The sequence below is a fragment of the Manis pentadactyla genome, chromosome 3, assembly GCF_030020395.1.
Source record: "Manis pentadactyla isolate mManPen7 chromosome 3, mManPen7.hap1, whole genome shotgun sequence".
Taxonomy (NCBI): domain Eukaryota; kingdom Metazoa; phylum Chordata; class Mammalia; order Pholidota; family Manidae; genus Manis; species Manis pentadactyla.
Window position 1 is genome coordinate 3243801 of NC_080021.1, and position 17894 is coordinate 3261694.

At 50.5% G+C, this 17894-nt stretch overlaps 1 protein-coding gene across 3 annotated transcripts in view; it reads right to left on the reverse strand.

Moving 5' to 3' along the window:
• SLC45A4 (solute carrier family 45 member 4) overlaps positions 1–17894 on the reverse strand; it is a 78960-nt gene that overhangs the window by 29857 nt on the left and 31209 nt on the right. For all 3 annotated transcript variants that reach the window (XM_036922791.2, XM_036922813.2, XM_057497665.1), the window contains exon 2: positions 4135–4764. In XM_036922791.2, the coding sequence (XP_036778686.2) occupies positions 4135–4378 (244 nt within the window). In that variant the 5' untranslated portion in view covers positions 4379–4764. The remainder of the gene's footprint in view (positions 1–4134; positions 4765–17894) is intronic.

Genomic DNA, 17894 nt, shown 5'->3' on the forward strand with positions numbered 1-17894 from the left:
CCGCGTGCCACTTCTCCTCTCTACCGACACCGACTTGTGCGTGGTGGTGGCCAGCAGGGAGGGAACCAGCTCCCTCACCTCCATCATTTGTTGGGAACCACAGTAAAAACTACTATGGGGACTGGGAATGTGGGGCCCCCGCACACTCAGCCCCCACTGGGAGCGCCACCGCACAGTGAACGTGTCCATGTCCGTCCCCCACTGCTCAGAGGAGGGCACCATGTCTGGCATTCACTAGGAAAGAACTAGAAAAAGAACCAAATTTAAAACCAAAGCAGACAGAAGAAAAAAAATGAGCATAAAATGAAATAAGAAAGGGAAAAACAACAGAGAAATGAATAAAACACCGAGTCTTTGAAAAATCAGTAAAATTGGTCAGTCTTTAACCAGACTAATCAAGAAATAAAGAGGTGACACAGATTACTATTACCAATAAAGAGGGACCATAACTACAGATCTTACAGACATTAAAAGCTACTAGACCTGATGAGCGAGTTTACCAAGACTGCAAGATACAAAATCAATGTATGAAAATGTCTCCACACTTCTGTATATAGCGATTTATAATCAGAAGCTGGAGTTAAAATAGTACAGTAGCATTAATACAAATAAACACTTAGAGATGGACTTTACAAAGTATGTGTGACACCTACATACTGAGAACTTCACAGCAGTCCTAGAAGAAATCAGAGTCCTAAATACACGGAGAAGATACGCCACGGATGGGAAGACCCCCTGCGAAGGTGTCGATTCTCTGTGATCCATAGACTCCATGTAATCCTGGGAAACACAGCACGCTTTTCTTGTAGAAATCAGTAATTATAAAATTTATATGGAAGTGTGAAGGACCCAAAACAGCCAAAACAAGTTTTAAAAGGCAACATGAAGTCAGAGAGCATATCTTTCCTCATCTCAAGGTGCGCCACACCAAGCTGCCGTAGTGGAGGCCTGTGATGCTGAAGACAGATGCCGCGGTTACCGGGACGGAGTCTGAACCAGGCTCTCGGACGGCCAGTTAACTGTCAGCACAAGTGCTGTGGAATTCAGAGGGAAAGGATATTTTTTTTTTTTTTTTTTACAAATGATGCTGGAAAAACTGGATTTTCCAAAGCCAAAGGGAAGGGGAGAGGGCCTGTGACTCAACTGTACAAAAAAATTAGTCCAAAATGGATCAGACACCTCAGTGTGAGAGCTAAAACTATAAAACATGGAAGAAAACACAAGAGAAAAATCATTATGACTTGGGGCCAGGCAAAGATTTCTTAGTTAAAACAAAAAACAATAAGAGAAAAAAACGGACATACTAAATTTCATGTGAATTAGAAGCATTTGCTTAAGATACCAAGATAAATAAAGGAAAGCCACGGGGGGTGGAGACATCTGCAAACAAGTCTGATAAGGACTTTGATCAAAAGCATATTTTTAAAAAATCTCACAATGTAGTAAGACAAAACCTGATTCAAATATCAGTGCAAACTCTGAAGACACGCTTTACCCAAGAAAGATGTGGGTGCCCACTAAGCACATAAAGGCGTGCTCACCACAGCATCCTCAGGGACAAGGGCGTGCCTGGGCTGTGGGGGGGGGGGCCGCCTCTGCTGGAGGGCATGTCCTCACACAAGCGACCTGCATGTACACGCAAATGCAGCCCTGCCCCTGGGTCTCTCTACTCGTGAGAAATGAAATGTGTATCCACAGGGACTGGTAGGTGAGCATTCAGAGCAACTTTTTTCAAATGGAAATCACAGAAGTCCATCAGGTGGATGAATAGACAAAGGGGGATGTGCATTCAGTGGGCAACCAGTCAGCATTAAGAAGGCATGAGGTATGGTCCAAGCACCAGAGGGATGAGTCGTCACATGAGCAGTATGCCACGTGAGGTTCCCGACCACACGCTGCATGATTTCATTTATACGGAACCCTGCAAAGGGCAAAACCAGGACAGAGGCCGGTTGGTGGTGGCCGGGGGTAGGGGTGGATTCATGTGAGAGGCCCCAGGGGGTTGGGGATGATGAAAACATCCTGGTCTGATTGTGGTGGTTCCACAGCAATCCAACTGTCCACTGATTGTGCAAGAGTATTTTTTTGTTACCAGCTTCAATAATTATCAACAAAGGCCAATAATGATACGGCAGACAACATTAAAGGCTCAGATTCAAATTAGAGAATCGTGATCACTGTTGCCCAGTGAGAGTGACCCAAGCCCAGCCCCGAGAAATACATCAAGAGCGCGTGTCTGGATGCGCGAAAGCTGTCTAAGAGCTGTTCTCACTAAGGTCTGTTCCTTTCACCTATAACAATACCCTCTAAGTTAAGGAAATGTACTAAGTTGTATGGAAATCCAGACTCACAGCCTGTAAAGTGTAAACTCCAAGGAGTTGCTGGTGCTAGGGTTTTAGTCCATGACACACACAACCTACCACAAAGACAATTTGGGAGAAAGCTCCCAAATCTCCACTTCCTGTATCAACTTATTTCTCAGTAACTAGAGGTTCTCCATTTTGCATTTGTCCCCATAACATGAGAAGTGGCCTAGAAACTGAATAAAGGCACCCAATTCCTAATTCTAACCACATTACCTCAGTTACAACTGCTTTTGTAATACCTAAACTGCAGTGATGAACCCAAGTCCTTATACACTGAAGGGACATAATTAATGTTTGGTGAAATTAACAGCCACTGGACTTCCCCTCCCTGGGCTCTGGCACAAAAACAGGCTTCTGGGTTCTTAAAGTCACTGATCCCCTCTCCCCCAGGGTGCCCTCTGCCAGCTCTCCACCTGCCCATCCAGAGCCACCTGAGCTGAGGCCTCCACGCCAGCCTGGAAGGACAAACGTGGTGTTCTGTCCACCCCCAGTGCTCTGGCACGTGGCGTGCATACAAGGAACCTGAGCAAATAAACAAGGAGATGCAAGAACACGCATGCCACCTGCCACTGACGCCTTGTAACCCTGGCTCTTAACCCGTCTGCAGCCTTGTGGAGCCTTCCTGGGACAATAAAACTGAGCACGGATTACAAAAGGAAGAGCATGTTGAATTACAGCAACCTGGATATTGAGAGAATATCAGTGTATTAAGTGACCAGATGCAGGGCTGGGTACAGTTACTACTGTGACTTAAATGTATTTCTAGACACCTGCTCCCGCTGGGACGCGTGATGACCTCTGTGCTCTCTGAGGGCTCTGGGGTTGCTGCCTCTGTTCACAAAAAAGGGAAACACAATTTCCAGACCCATACGCTTAACTAACTGACCGGCAACAAAGGAGCTTAATTAGCGCTTAACAAACAAGAAACACTAACTTTGGAGAAAGAAACATTCTTAAAACAACCAAAATAAGTAGATTGAAAAAAAATACTCTGCCCATATGGAATGCTAGAATGAAACTGAGGCTTTTAAATAGCTTGTTCCCTAACCCAATCTCTTATAAATTGGAAAATTACAGATTTTGTAACTTCCTTAGACAACACGGAAAATTAAACATTGACCAAATTTTTAGGGCCTTGGACACCCCTGGTGGTAGGCTGGGAGGGATTCCAGTGTTTTCACAGAGCAGGCTTCCTAACGCTAACCCTAGTGTAACTGAATTCCAGCGTTTCTGGAAATACCTGTCATTCAGCCACCATGAGTCCACAATAAACTCAGATTTAAGTCAACAGTGACTTTTTTAAGGGAAGTGTGGCTCACTGTTCTCTACAGCCAGGTGCTGTTTTAAGCACTGGCCTCATACTGACCCAGGGCTGGACCTCAATTAATTACCTTGCCTTTGCAAGAAGGAGCCCAAGAGAGGTTCAGGGAGGCACATGGCCTGCCCAGATGATACAGCCCGTGGCCTGTTCCAGGAGGCCTGGGGCGTGGCGTTCGGTCCTGCAGGGGAGGGGCTAGAACTTACCGATGCAGACTGCGTGCCCCCCAACGCCTCACCACCACCTTGCCCAAACCTGCAGTTCCATCTCAGTCCGAGGACCACCCCACACCCAGCTGGCAGCAGGAGGAAAGACCATCAGAGCAGGCTGGACCAGGACACCACCGCTCCAGGCCCACCACATTTCTCGGCCAACATCACAAGCCCCGCGCCAGTGTTCACACCACCGCCGCCAAGCCTCAGGGCTGGGCAGTGGCGGGGCAGCACTTACCGATCTGCAGCAGGATCGGCGTGACCAGCGCCGTCTCCATGGCGTAACAGAACTCCCTGCCAAACATCACCGCCCCGTGCATGAGCCATAGGCGCACGGGGATGCGGTCTACGGAGCCCTCGCTGAGGGCCTCCTCGTGGGCCTCCGCCTCCGTGCTCCCCGGCTTCTGCAGGGCCGGCAGGCCCCCAGGGAACTCTTGGACTTGCATAGATTCTGAGTCGGCATTCTGTGGAGCCATTTTCATACCACCAAAAATATATATGTGTTTTCACACTATCTATATAAATAATACTATCTGCTATCTTTAAGGATAAATTAGACGTCTTCTCTTTCTGTTTCAGTTGTGCTCCTCCGACTGGTACTCCTCATATTCCTCCTTGTACACACAGCTCACGACTTCTCACCATCAGAAGAGACATGCCGCAAAACAGAAGGCTTTTTGGTTGGATTTTATACATAAGGCTGATTTACTGTGAATTAGAGTTAAAAATCCATAATTGCCATTCAGTTAATACCAGTTTCATCATTATCACGGAAGTGGTGCTGAAGTTACTTTTCTTGCTACAGAGAGGTGGGAAGGTGACACAAAAAGGAGGTCCCCCGTTGCTCCCCATCGAGTGACTGGCTGACCTGCAAGAGAGGAAAACACCACCCCGGAGAGTCAGACGGAGATACTGGCTCGCAGCCCCCCCACCCCAGCAACCCCAAGGAGCCCTGGCCTCTGCCCACTTCAGTTCTCTGGTGCTTTCTCTGGGTCATCTGTGGAAATAAAACAAGTCCTTGTTTCTATAGAATCTCCCAGGTGGCATTTCAATCTGGTGGGAGAATAAGACGGGGGCCATCAAGTGACAGAGTGAGCTCAGAGGCCGGCTCTGGGGAGCACGTACAGGGCCCCCCACAGGGGAGGTGGAGGCGGCCGGGCCTGGAGAGGGCAGAGGGAGGTGGGAGGCTGGGGGTCGGGAAGGGGGCAAGTTAAAGCCCCAGAGGCAGCTGGATTCATGTTGGGGGCTGCCTACAGAGGTGGTCCGTGACCTTTTCAGGCTCTAAACCTTTTGATAATCAAGTGAAAGTTTAGCCTTCTGGAAAAAAGGTACATTTGCATCAAACTCTGACTACCACATCTGGGCCTACAGACTCCCGACCCACACATGGCATTCCCGGGTGGCGATGGCACCCTGCCCCAGCTTTGGGGTACTCTTGACCTGATGAACACACTCCAATAAAGCCTTGGACTGCCTAGGATCTTCACTAGAAGTATCCCCTTAGAAAGGAAAAGCTTTGGAAAGGAGGTCCGGCTGCCCCCCAGCAAGGCAAGGTCAAGGGTGCAGCGCCCCCAGACTCAGGCCTCCAAATGTGGGCTTCTGTTCACCCGGAAGCGCATCAGTAAGTCCACACGAAGGCAGGTCTGCATGCAGGTACCTTAGCGAAAGTTTTCAACAACTGGTCTAAATAAAAACAACCAAAGATGACCTAAGGAATTAGCTACTTCTCCCTTTTTCCCCAAAAGAGACCAGAACAGAGGGTCGGTCTCCACTTGGCGCTGACTTCCTCCTGTGCCCCCTGAATTCACTGCCATCCCACACCGTGACTCTTACTTGAGATTTCTGTCAAATTTACCAAGTGTCCTCCACCATATAACTAACACGTCAAAACCAGTGTTTCCAAACTGCCGCCCTCCTACAATCTTTTTAAAAGATTTATCAAACTATTTCTAACATACACAAAATAAATAAAATAGTATAAAACCAGGGCCAGCATTCTGCGGTCCTTCATCCCTACCCCACTAGTGATACCTGTCCCAGGACAAAATGTCATGAGCTTCCTTTCCATTAACCTGTCAGAATAACACCAAAATAGGGTCAATAACTTTAAATGCCTTTTCCCACCAAGTAAGATGGCTCAGTTTTTTAAAAATGTATTATTTATTTATTTATTTTTTGTATTTTAAATGAGCTTTATTCTTATACATGGTATTTAGACAGGTTGTTATGTATTGTTATTTTTCTTTTTAAATTTTTATTAAGGTATCATTGATATATACTCTTATGAAGGTTTCACATGTAAAAACAATGTGGTTACTACCTTCACCCACATCATCAAGTCCCCACCCACACCCCAGTGCAGTCACTGTCCATGAGGTGGCTCAGTTTTATGGGAAGAAGTGTATCACACCTGTTTTTAAAAGCCTAAGTTGATCAGCTGGGTTCCTGGCAGGAGCGACAGTAATTAGCTTCCTAAGAAATCCTAATGACTGAATGGTAACACCAGACCCTTCAGCTCTGTCCCACCATCCCTGTCCCACTGCCACAGCATCCTGGGACTCACACCTGAAATGACGCAGTCTCTGCTGAGAGTTGCCTCATCAACAGCTGGAAATCAGGCAGTAAAGCTCTGCAGAAAGTACACTTGAATTATTCTAAGGCAGCAGTTCTCAGTCAAGGGTGACGCTGCCTCTGGGGACACTGGGCAGTATCCGGGGACATCACAGGTTGGGGGTGGGAGCGCCAGTGCCTCTGGTGGGTGGAGGCCAGCGATGCTGCTCAACACCTGCAGTGAGTGCCCAGGCAGCCCCACGATAAAGCAAAACCAACCGTGCCAAAGGGGAGAAGCTAAGGTTGTTCTTAAATAAGAAGAGAGCCTTCTTTAAAAACGCTGAAACCCAGATGTTGCAAACTCAACTTCCCCACTCCTTTATTTCAGGAAATCAGTCCTTGTTCAAAGCAGAACAGGAAAATGCCAGTGAGCTCAAGACAGCAGCACCCCGAGGAGGTCTCTAGGGTCAGGTGGACCAGGAAGTCACGAGCTAGTCCACCTCCCGTCAGCTGGCCTGCTCTGCAGCACCGACATTGCTTAGCAGTTTATTTTCCAAGAAGGCAGAGTGAAACCTGAGCAGCCACCACGACCTCCTCCCAGCGTGTTGGGACGCAGCCCTAGGGCCTGTGGCCACACGTGCGGAGGGCTGTGAGGAGGCTGCCAGGGTCCCGCAAGCAGTCTCCTCTCTCCTGGGCAAAGCGGAGGGGCGTTCAGACCTGATGGCAGAGGGGCCGCCTCCGCCCTGAGGACTGACGCCTGCTGCGGGGCCGGTAGGTCACAGCAGGCGGGTCTGTTGGGGTGGCAGGCAAGCTCCCCCTCCGGCCGGCTCTCCAGTGTCCCTGGTTCCCTGCAAATGCCTGAAACATCCCAAGTGACCGTGGGGCAAGGAAGCAAAAGGAGGCCTCCGATGTGCACCCAAGCCCCACTCCAGCCTGGCCGTGGCTGATCTTTCTGGAGGGGACCCAGGGAGCCCAGCCCTGCCTGGGGCGCTGCTGCCAGCAGCTGGTGATTCAGCTGCAGTCTAGTTCTCTCCTGATGCTGTTTCCGGGTGGCAGAGGGAAGGAACACTCCCAGGGAGGGCACCCACCCCTCTGGCCACGCAAACGCCATGCAGCCCCCGGCTCTGCCCCTTGCCCCTCCCAGCTTCAGCGCAGGCCACCCTGAGGCTCTGCACTCTTCTCAGGCTCTCAGAACTGACATCCCTCCCACCCTTGGGTACCACACCCTGCACAGGGCAGAAAGCTGCCCCCAGCACCTGGCTTTCGTCTGTTCTCACACCTCCTGCTGTCCTGGCCACCAAGCAGGAGACCAGGGTGGTTCCTGCAATAATGAATGAGCAAATGAATAGGGTGAGGACCAGTGGACCACTCAGTCGGGTTCTCTGCACAGGAAAGTCACACCAGGGGATCGCCGTAGCCAGCTACAGGGTCAGGCCTCATGGAAGTCCTCATGGAACGGCACAAGTATGGCGTGGGGTTTCGCTACCATTCCAGGAGTCTGGGCATTAAAACAGCTGGCGTCCCCTCCTCAAGCTGGGCAAATGCAGTGCTACATGAACAGATTTTCCACAGGCAACTACAGTGTCATCTGAATTGATGGAAACAACAAATACCATCAGCATCCTTACTGAGTCTGGTTTTAAATAGCAGTTAGTAATTACAGAAGTCTACCACGTGCTTGTAGCCCTACCAACTTATCCACAGCACATTCTCAAGCCAGGGAGGTAATGCCCACACAAGCCAGCACGCTTCCAAGAGCAAGCAAAGGATTTTGAGAATTGAAGCCACTTTCCAAAATAAGGCTGAACTGAGTAACAAAACCGACTCCTGACCAGAGGACCAGCACGAGCACTTCTGCCCAAGAGCCACACACACTCTAAGGACAGGCTCCCGAGCCCACTGCACGTAGGACACGTATAGGCAAGTCCTGAGCAGTCTGAGTGCTGAGCACGCTGCATGGAGACTCTGGGCCAAGCCACCCACACAGGCCATAGAACATCCGGCTCGGCCCTTAGTTCCCAGTGAAAACCTGGTAGGTACTTATGCGCTCTCTCATCTGTATCCTTGGGTACCGTGTGAGGTAAGGATCTACTGCTGGCTTTTCCCAGGGTCATTATTTGTCTCAATGTGATCTGTTTGTAAGCCCGTCCTCAGCACTTTGAGATTTCCCCCGTATCATATGTCAAGTTTCCATCTATTTCCCACTTTCCAACTCCGATCTACTGGGGCACCTACCTGCTCAAGTTCAACACATGCTGCTATAAGAATATTTACTGTGTTTCCTCTCTGCTGAGGCAGTTCCCTCTCATCTCTTCTTTTCCAAGAATTTTCCTCATTATTCTTGCATGTTTATTTGCAAGAACTATATGAGCATATGAACTTTAAAAGCTTGAGTAGCTCTGGAAAAATTTTTTTGGTGGTTTACTGTGACTCCATCAATTTTATAAATTAGCTTAGGGAGAACCACCCTCTGGGGGCCCCCATGCCACCCTGCCCTAGAAGGACTCTCTATTGGAGAGACCTCAGTGCCTTTCAGGAGAACTTCAAAGCTCTCCTACAGGTTTTGCGTATTTTCTGTTAAGCTTCTTCCAAATTATCTTTTTTGTGGCCCCTGTCCATGAATTTTTCTCTTCCCTTGTATTTTCCAACTGGTTAGTCTGCCTAAATGAAGGCTAGTGTTTGTTTCTTCAAGTTTAATTTACATGCAGTGAAAATGTACCATTCATTCAGTTTTGACTAAATCATGTCAAGACACAGAACATTTCCAACAGCATGCAGAGACCCTACATGTCCCTTCCCATCCAACTAAGGCCAATGGTTTTTCTATTGTAATCTGAAAATCTAGCTCTTTAACTATCGGAGTGATAATGGATGAAAAGAAGGCTACAGCCAAATTAACAAATCTGTGACAAAAATATGTCACATCCCTAACTTGGACCAATGGAGGGTCATGTCCCGAAGCTCTTGTGCACTGCTTGCCACTCGATCATTCAACCTCTTCAGACTGACTTGGGGGCCCTCTTGGTCTGAACCGCTTGCTTAGAGGCACAGAACTAGGGCCTAGGGGGCACCCTTCCTGGGCACAAAGACTCTTGAGGGCGTCTGAGATCCTTCCCCTTATGGCCTCCCGGACTCGTCCTCCCTGCAGGGCCCCTTTCCAGTGGGTTCCACAGGCAGAGACATGAAGCTGGAGAAGAGGAGAAGCAGCGGGCAGGGCGGGACCCACGGCTGCTCTCCTGCCAGCCAAGCGCCTGGGCATTGGCCGTGTCAGTCCCCTGCTGGTGTTGTGAACCAGGCTTACTGCTCATCAAGGGACAGCCGTGAAGTCCTCTTTGTATGGCATGCAAATGTTTATTAGGGAAGCTACTTTACTTCATACAACTGCCAGAGCATTTAGCTGTAACATCCAGAAACACTAAAATGTGTTCTTCTGAGAACCTAATTTAAAACGCCCAAGCTAACACATGACAACACACACTGACCCAACCAAGGGAAGATGAGGCTGCTCCTTCCCAAAGGTGGGGCAGCTCTGCATTCCTGAGAGCCTCCTCTCGACTTGTTGAAAGCATGGAGAAGTTTAAGTTGTGACTCCTTCCAGGATCTTCTATTCAAAAGACCAGAGCAGCTGCTGAGACAGGCTCGCTCACACAGATCGCCTCGGCGCGCTGCCTACTCCGGCGGCGGGGAGCGGGGAGTGGGGAGTGCCGGCGACAACAATCGGGTTGTGAGCTGCAGATGCACTCAGACAAGTGAAACTACAAGTGTTCCAATCAACAACTTCCTCTATTGTCCTGCTTCTAATTTAAGGGCAACTGATGCCAAAACATGTGACTTCCTACAATTTGCTATGTGGAAAAGCTGGCTGTAAACTTGATGTCATCAAAAGTTAACTGCAGAGTAATTTTTGACAGGCACCCAAGCTTCAATTAAAGTTTGAGATTCTACTTAATAGTCATACATTCAAAAGTAATGCAATTACAGAATTCAGTGATCTACGCTTCCTGGAAAACAGTTTGAGAGGTGCCAGCGCATGTCTGCAATGGGACTTCAATATGCCCTGCCCCTTTCACAGCCCCCACGCACGCATACGCAGGCACCCATGGTGTCCGGGCACTGTAGGTGTGCAGTATATGCTTTATGGTGGTCAGCCTGTGGCAACAGCTATTTGATCTGTACACCCACCACTTAACAACAGGCATCCCCGGCCGCCAGAAAACCCACTACAATTACTAACATTCCTCCTGAAATGTTGTCAAGCGTTGTCAGCGCCCTCAGGGACCCCTGTCTAACGTTTTCTACAAAGTCTCCATTACCACTGGCACTCTCTCTTCTCCCACTTGCCAAGTGGCCAAGGAACACCAAACTGTGGACCACACAGAAGCCAGGGAAGCCAGAGAAACAGCAGCAGGTAGTAAAAACCAGCCTTTGGACCAAAAGCACAAACAGATGTAAACGTGACTCAAGTCCAAAGCATCCTTGACAAAGAATGAATAAAGTATTCTGTCAATCTGTTTCCTGAAAGCACTTAAGAAAGCCCATTGATTTCCAACATAAAATCTATGTTGTGTCAAGAGAATGAGAAGACAAGCCATAGACAGGGAGAAAATATTGCAAAAGACACATCTGATGAGGGACTGGTATCCAAAATACACAACAAACTCAACAGTAAGAAAATGAACAACTTGATTAAAAAATGGGCAGAAAACCTGAACAGGTATCTCACCAAAGATACACAGGTGGCATATAAGCACATGAAGAGATGCTACCCGTCACAAATCATCAGGGAAATGCAAATTAAAACAACAGCGAGATTCCCACCATACAACTGTTAGAATGGCCAAAATCCAGAACACCGACGTCACCGAGGGCTTGGCAGGCTCTTTCTGCCAGGCAAGGACACCAAGAGAAAATGGCAAAGAATCAGGAAGCAGGCCCTCAACAATGGAAAGCTGGTGGGTCCGCCGGCACCTTGACCTGGGACACTGCAGCCTCCAGAACTGGGGAGAAGGGCCTGTCCTCCACATCAGGTCTCTGAGGAGGGCCCAAGGGCCTGCTGCGCTCTCGGCACAACGACCAAGCAGGAGACTCACTGCAGGTACCGCGGCCACACAGCACGTCACCTGGGCCGGTCCGACTGCCAGCCTTGCCCTGACAAGATGTGGCCCTGCCCCTTTCCACGTGGACAAGTGAGCGAAGGCCTAATGTGACTTACGTCTTTTAACAACCCAGCCTTTGGGCCATCTGTGTCACAAGACATAGTCAAAGACACTTCAGGAGCCAAACGTGACATGCATCAGACCCCACTACATCTGTGTGTGCATGCTAAGGTATTCCGAGTATTAAGAGACTGAATCAAGGGAAGTCTGGAAGAGGGCCCCAGGGAACAGGGGATGAACATACTGCTACACTGTAACAAGCCAGTCTCATTGAAACGTTTCTCAAGACTAGTATCCCAGCAATGGGCAGGAGCAGCCTGTCCCAGGCACACTGCGCTCCAGGCTGCTCCCCGGGGCAGGAGGCCATGCCACAGGGCTCATCGCAGGGCCTGTGGCCACCGCTCAATGTAGCCCATGCATTTGCAGGCCAGACTGGACCTTGCTACAGCCTCTCCATTGGAGAGCTCGGAGCCCAGGGTACAAGACCCTGGGCGCGGGATCCTGAGGCGGCCGGCCCCTCTGCTTTCCCTTCAGGCCCCATCAGATGGGGGCACCCAACACCAGGGACTCTACCACTGCCCACCCTGCACTCTAGTGAGGGGCAAGCAGGCCTGGGCCACCCTGTGGCCCACCTGCTCCATCCCCGTGCCAAGGGCACCTTGCCACATAAGCACCCAGATGGCTTTAAGGAAATGAATAGTGAGCATGGAAGGTGAAGACTAGGCTGACCCATAGTCACTCCATTAAAAAAACAGAACTTTTAGAAATTCTGCCCTTTAGAGAGCAAGGTAATCACAGAGCTCAGAGAAAACCCGTTTCTCTTCTGAGTAGGAGCAGAAGCCAGCGTGTTGACGCTCAAGCAGTCAGGACGATTGCTTTAACGCCTTAGAAATGGCATGTCGCAATTTAAGCCCACTTTCAAAACACACACACTCGACAACAATTTTTTTTTAAAGTCACCACGCCCTCAAGATAAATCAGAGCAACTCACAATTTCGCACCTACGTGCAGTTTCTCAGTCACTACACTTGAATGACACAGAGCACAAGTTCAGTGGCTCTGGTGTGTGACCTTGTCCTGGAGCATGAAGTGCTGCATGTTACATTTCACACTCGGTGTCCTCCACCCCATCACCTGCCCACCTGCCAGACCAGTGCATAGTCCAGTTGGGCCACTTTCTCTGTGGTAAATTGTAGCTACCTGTGGGTAAAATTGTAATATTTCCAGGATATCTCACCTGGCTTTATTTAGTACATCTGTGTATCAACAGGCGCTCAAGGGTGGAGAGAAGTACAGCTCTAGTGCATTTGCGTTCCTCAGGGGTGGAGAGAAGTTCATCTCCATATCATCAGGTAGTTACCTGGGCAACAGAGGGCTTCTCTGTACCTGAGAGGGGAGGGGGAGGGACAGTTTTGCTTCTGTTGGAGCAGGAAAGAGAGAAGGTCCTGGACTGCAGTTTGGAAGCAATAAAGGGATTTTAAACTTTATTTCTCCCTTTGACTGATTTTGGTTTTAGAGGTATTTTAACCCAGAATTTCATCTCCCTGGACTTATAGTACCAAACGGTCTGCCCCCACGGCTGGTCCCCACAGACTGGCACAGGAAACCTGTGCTCATCACCCCGGCCTACTGCACGATCTGTGACCCCAGGAACAATGGCACACAGGGGACCGAAGTGCACAGGTAAAGTCTTCCCAGGCACTGTGCCACAACTGCAGCACACGCGTCCTCGCCCAGCACAAGCGGCAGGGCTGCACTGGGAGCACTGCCCCCGGGAGGCTCCCCATCACTGAAGCCGCAGGCCAAGTTCAAGAGGCTGATGGCAAGGCTGCTGTGCAGATAAATGCTGTCCACTCCAGGGCCCAGGTCCTCTCTGCCTGCACCCACATCTGGAGCCACTCTTCCATCTGCAGACTGTCAACACAGCCTCGGAGTCTGCCAGGAGCCTAGGGCCACGGGACAGGCACACAGCGGTTGCCTCCGCACAGCTGCAGGCCTGCCCCAACACCCAGACCTGCAGCTCTTGGGTAACATACAGCGGAAGTGGTGAATTAAATGGGAGCCAGCAGGAGCTCCAGGCTAGGCTAGCCCATTCCCACCCACACCAGGAGCTGGGGGAAGCTCTGTGTCTCTCCCCCAGCTATTGCTGCACCCTGACAGCTGCCAGGGAGGCCCTGGTCAGCTCTGATGCCAGCTGTGCAGTGAGTCCACAGTCCACAAACACACCCCACCACCCACGTGGACATGGAATGTGACAGCTCCAGGGCCACCAGGGCTCCAGGCCACCCCACCCTCCCTTGCAGGGCAGCTGTGGCTCAGGACCACGGAGAAGCAGGGCGCCAGACAAAACAGCAAAACGGCACGCACACGGAGCTGAACAGGTGGGCTCTCCTCAGGTCAAATTAATGTACTTACTCTCCCGAAATTGCAGGGGCTAAGGTATCAGGATGGAAATCAAGCATCTCTTTATACAGAATCGGTCCTCATCTTGTAAAGAAACAGTTACCAAGCACGAAGGAGACAGAGCCCCCAGCATCCAGAAAACATGTAACGCAGCTCATTCAGGAGGAAACTGCACCGAGACAGGGACAAACTGCCCCCAGAAGAAAACACTGTGTGGTATTTGCCTTCTGCTAAAGTATGGCAAGACTTGTCACTTAAGTTTTAACCTCTGACCCTTGCAGAGTTTTCATGATCTGCTCAATCAGCTGAGTAGGGCTGTTTTTGTTTATTTAATTAAAAAGCAGCAAGGGTTTCTCCTCCCCTTCGTCAATGTCCCCAGCATCGATTTGCAAGTTTAATCTGCTGGTCAGGATAAAGCCTGGCTGCCAGGGCAACAGCAGCACACTCTTCAAGCACACACGGAATCCCGGCAAGTCCCCAAAGCAAGCTCTGGCTCAGCAGATGCCCAGCAAGTGGCCACCACCCGCAGCTCTAGGATAAACTTGTAGCCGTTCCACCGGCCAGCAAGACCAGGTACGAACAGGCCCTTCCCTTTGGAAGAGAGAGGCAGGCCTGGACCTGCAGGGGACACTCTTAACAACCAAATGGTAATAAACAATAAAAATTCCTCTCACTACATACATATAATTGAGAACCTACCACAAAGACAGGGGCATAATTAAGGACGACCACTAAGACTGCCACAATGTAATGAAACCTTTGACGGTACTTACTTATAAACCAAATCAAAGCAGTTTCCAGATTCTAAATTCATCCTAAGGCCAAAGAGGAGTCGGCGCTACAAGAGCAGGACTGGACACGGCTCAGCGGTTCAGCACACGGGCAAGGCGACGGCAGGCGGCATCTCAGGAAAACACAGAATGGCAGTGTTTTTGAGGAAGGGACGTATGAAATGTACTTGAGGAAGAGTAAAACCAAAACTAGTTTTTTTTCTTTAAAAAAAGGTAAAGTTTTAGTGAATGAACAGAATTTATAGGTGGCTTTAGCCTGGGGTTTATTCTTACTTTCTAAAAAGACAAAAAGCACAGACAACAAGCCCAGCAGTCTTCAGTCACCCTCCTGACACGCCTGAGGCTCGGCTGCGGGTCAGAGGTCTTCAGCCATGGCATGAGTCATGTCTGCACCATTTATAGGACAGCACAGTGTTGCCAACCAAGTCTAAAGACCTCCCTCAACACTCTGTGAAGGTGCTACACCTTCACAGGCCCCTCTTCAGCCTCATGGACCCCTCACTCACCTACAGGAGGTTTTACCACGAGGAAAAGGTGGTCCAGAGAGTCCCCAGGGGCAGCCACCTGCCCCCAGCGCAGTTCCTCTGGCCCCGGTCTAGAGGCCCCTAAAGGCCAGCGGGGGCCTGCCCGCATGGGACAGGATGGGGCTGGGCCACCACCACTTTCTCAGCCCAGGCAGAGACACTCGTGCACAAGGGAAAGGGGGATGGGTGCCTGCTCAAAGTTTCCTGAACAGCACGAATCACACCAGAAACCCCAGAATCTCTCCTCCGCCTCCACGGAGACAAGTAACCCCTTAACCTGGAGGCCCCGGTTTCAGTGGTGAAGAGGCCCAGTTTCGTACCTGAACAACGAACACCCACGATCTGGAAAACTCAGCTATTCAGAACCAGTACTTTCCTGGGATTATGGTCTCGCTAAAGCAAGACTGTCACCTGTGGAGTTAACAGACAGTCCTGGCACCTGCAAATAATGACCTCTGAAAAACTGCAGTCCCGGTCAATACGGGTCAAAGCCTTAACCCGTGAGTTCCCTTCGATCCGACTCGGGTCTTAAGACCTCTTCCTGAGAATACGGAGCCCCAGGTTTGTATGTTGAGGGGTACAAGAAGCACGTATGGTCCAGGAAGACTGTCCAATAAAGGTACGGCACACGTAGGGAGACAATCAGGTTCAGACGAAGTCTTAAGGCGGCACACTCCCCTGTGAGACACCAGAGGGCCTGCCTGTCTGCCCCCTGCCACGTGGGGGTGCATCTGCAAGTGGAGGGAGGCTCTCACCAGAACCCAGTTACGCTGGCCCCCGACGACACACTTCAGCCCTCTGAACTGTGAGAAATACATGTTATTTAAGCTAAAAAATAAAGTAAGTATGATGTATCCACACACAAAATCATGCTGTGCCATTACCTGGTGACATGGAAACAGCCTAATATTAAGTACAAAACGCAGGTTATAAATCAGGTACCTTATGATCCCACGAAGTGTTTTCTAGAAGTGCTGATGCAGGAAAAAGGCGTGATCTCTGGGTGATTCCTAGTTAACATTCTTTCTGCCTCCATCTGACCAAAACTTCATTTCTAATGAATAAGAGCAGTTATTATCTTTAAAAATCGATTTCCTGGCTGCCCTATACAGATCATGTGTAAGATGTCCATATGCGGCATGATGACAGGGTTGAATCTCCGGCGGCCCAGACAGTGCCAACAGAGGCCTGCAACGCCAAGCAGCCCCTCAGAGCGGCTGGGGGAGGGCAATAGGACGTTCTGCAGAGCCACCTGTGGACCAGGGAGCTTCCGGCAAGCCACGGGGCTGGCCCCGACTCGAGCTGATCACCAGGAGCCATTGCCAAAGCTTCCCCAAGCCGACAGCAACATTAAAGCGACAGGCTGCTCCACAGTCCTACCTAGGAAAGCAGCCGATGCCTCCCACATGTTTGGGACCTGGAGGCTGGTCATTCCTCCTGTATCCCTGGCATGGCACTTCCCTTGGCACCTGCCTCAGCTCACAAACACAATCACAGGCTCTGCCTTCAGCAGCACCCATCTTCACCCTTCTGTAGCCCAGATTTTGCTTGGCACTGCTCCCCACCGACTGGGTCAAGCAGTCGTCCCTGACAAAGCGGCTTGCTTTGTTCACTGGATTCTCCCACACTGCGCTGCACTCAGGGGTGCCCACGGGTCAGCCTCCAGTACCGGGCCTGGTGTCCATCAAGGAGAAAGAGAAGCCACTGACCTCTGCTCTTGGCTTCAGGTTGAGAGGCAAGAAGGGGGAGCCCTAGTCCAAGGTCTGAACAGCTGACAGGCCCAGTGGGAGTAAGCAGCTCTTCTTGTCCAGGGACAGGCACATCCTCCCCTGCCAGCAGCAGCCCAAACAGGGTGGATTCCCAAGGCCGGAGGCCTCAGGTGGGTTTCTCAGCTGACAACACCGAGGACCTTTCCAACTCATCAGTATGTGGGTGCTGCCATCCCCCAGCCTAAGCACTGCCCTCCGGCATCAGTTACCCCTCAGGAGCCAGCAGGTAGACGCTGCGGCCAGCCAGTGCCCCAGCACAAACCACAGGGAAAGAGCCTGGGCCAGGGCAGGGTGGGGGGTCCGGGGTTCCCAGCACCTCACTCCAGGTGAGTGTGTGGCAGAGCTGGACAGTTCTGAGCATGCCCACACGGGGGCTACAATCAACGCCCCACTTACAAGACAGCACCCCACACTGGTTGGCGCAAATCCACAGCCAGCAAGCCAGCTGCAGCCACCGCCTGGGAGACTGGCGAGCGCCTCCCTCCAGGCTCACCTCATCTGGAGGTCTGGTGCCAGTGTCAAATGACTGGGATGTCAATACGACCAGAGGCCACAGGTACAAGCGTTAGTACAAAGCATCCCCACTGATTCTCCTCAGTGATGCCTGAGCACTAAGCTGGACAAAAGTTCATGGAACTGGAGCACATGAGTCTCCAAACTTACAAAAGTAATTAATGCCAAGCTACTCTGGACACAATGGAGTCCTTCAACAGTACATAAATACACTATTTACTTTCTGTAAACCCAGCACGTCAGCAGGAACGAATGTGCTATAACAAGCAGGCACCACAGGAGCTGGAAGGAA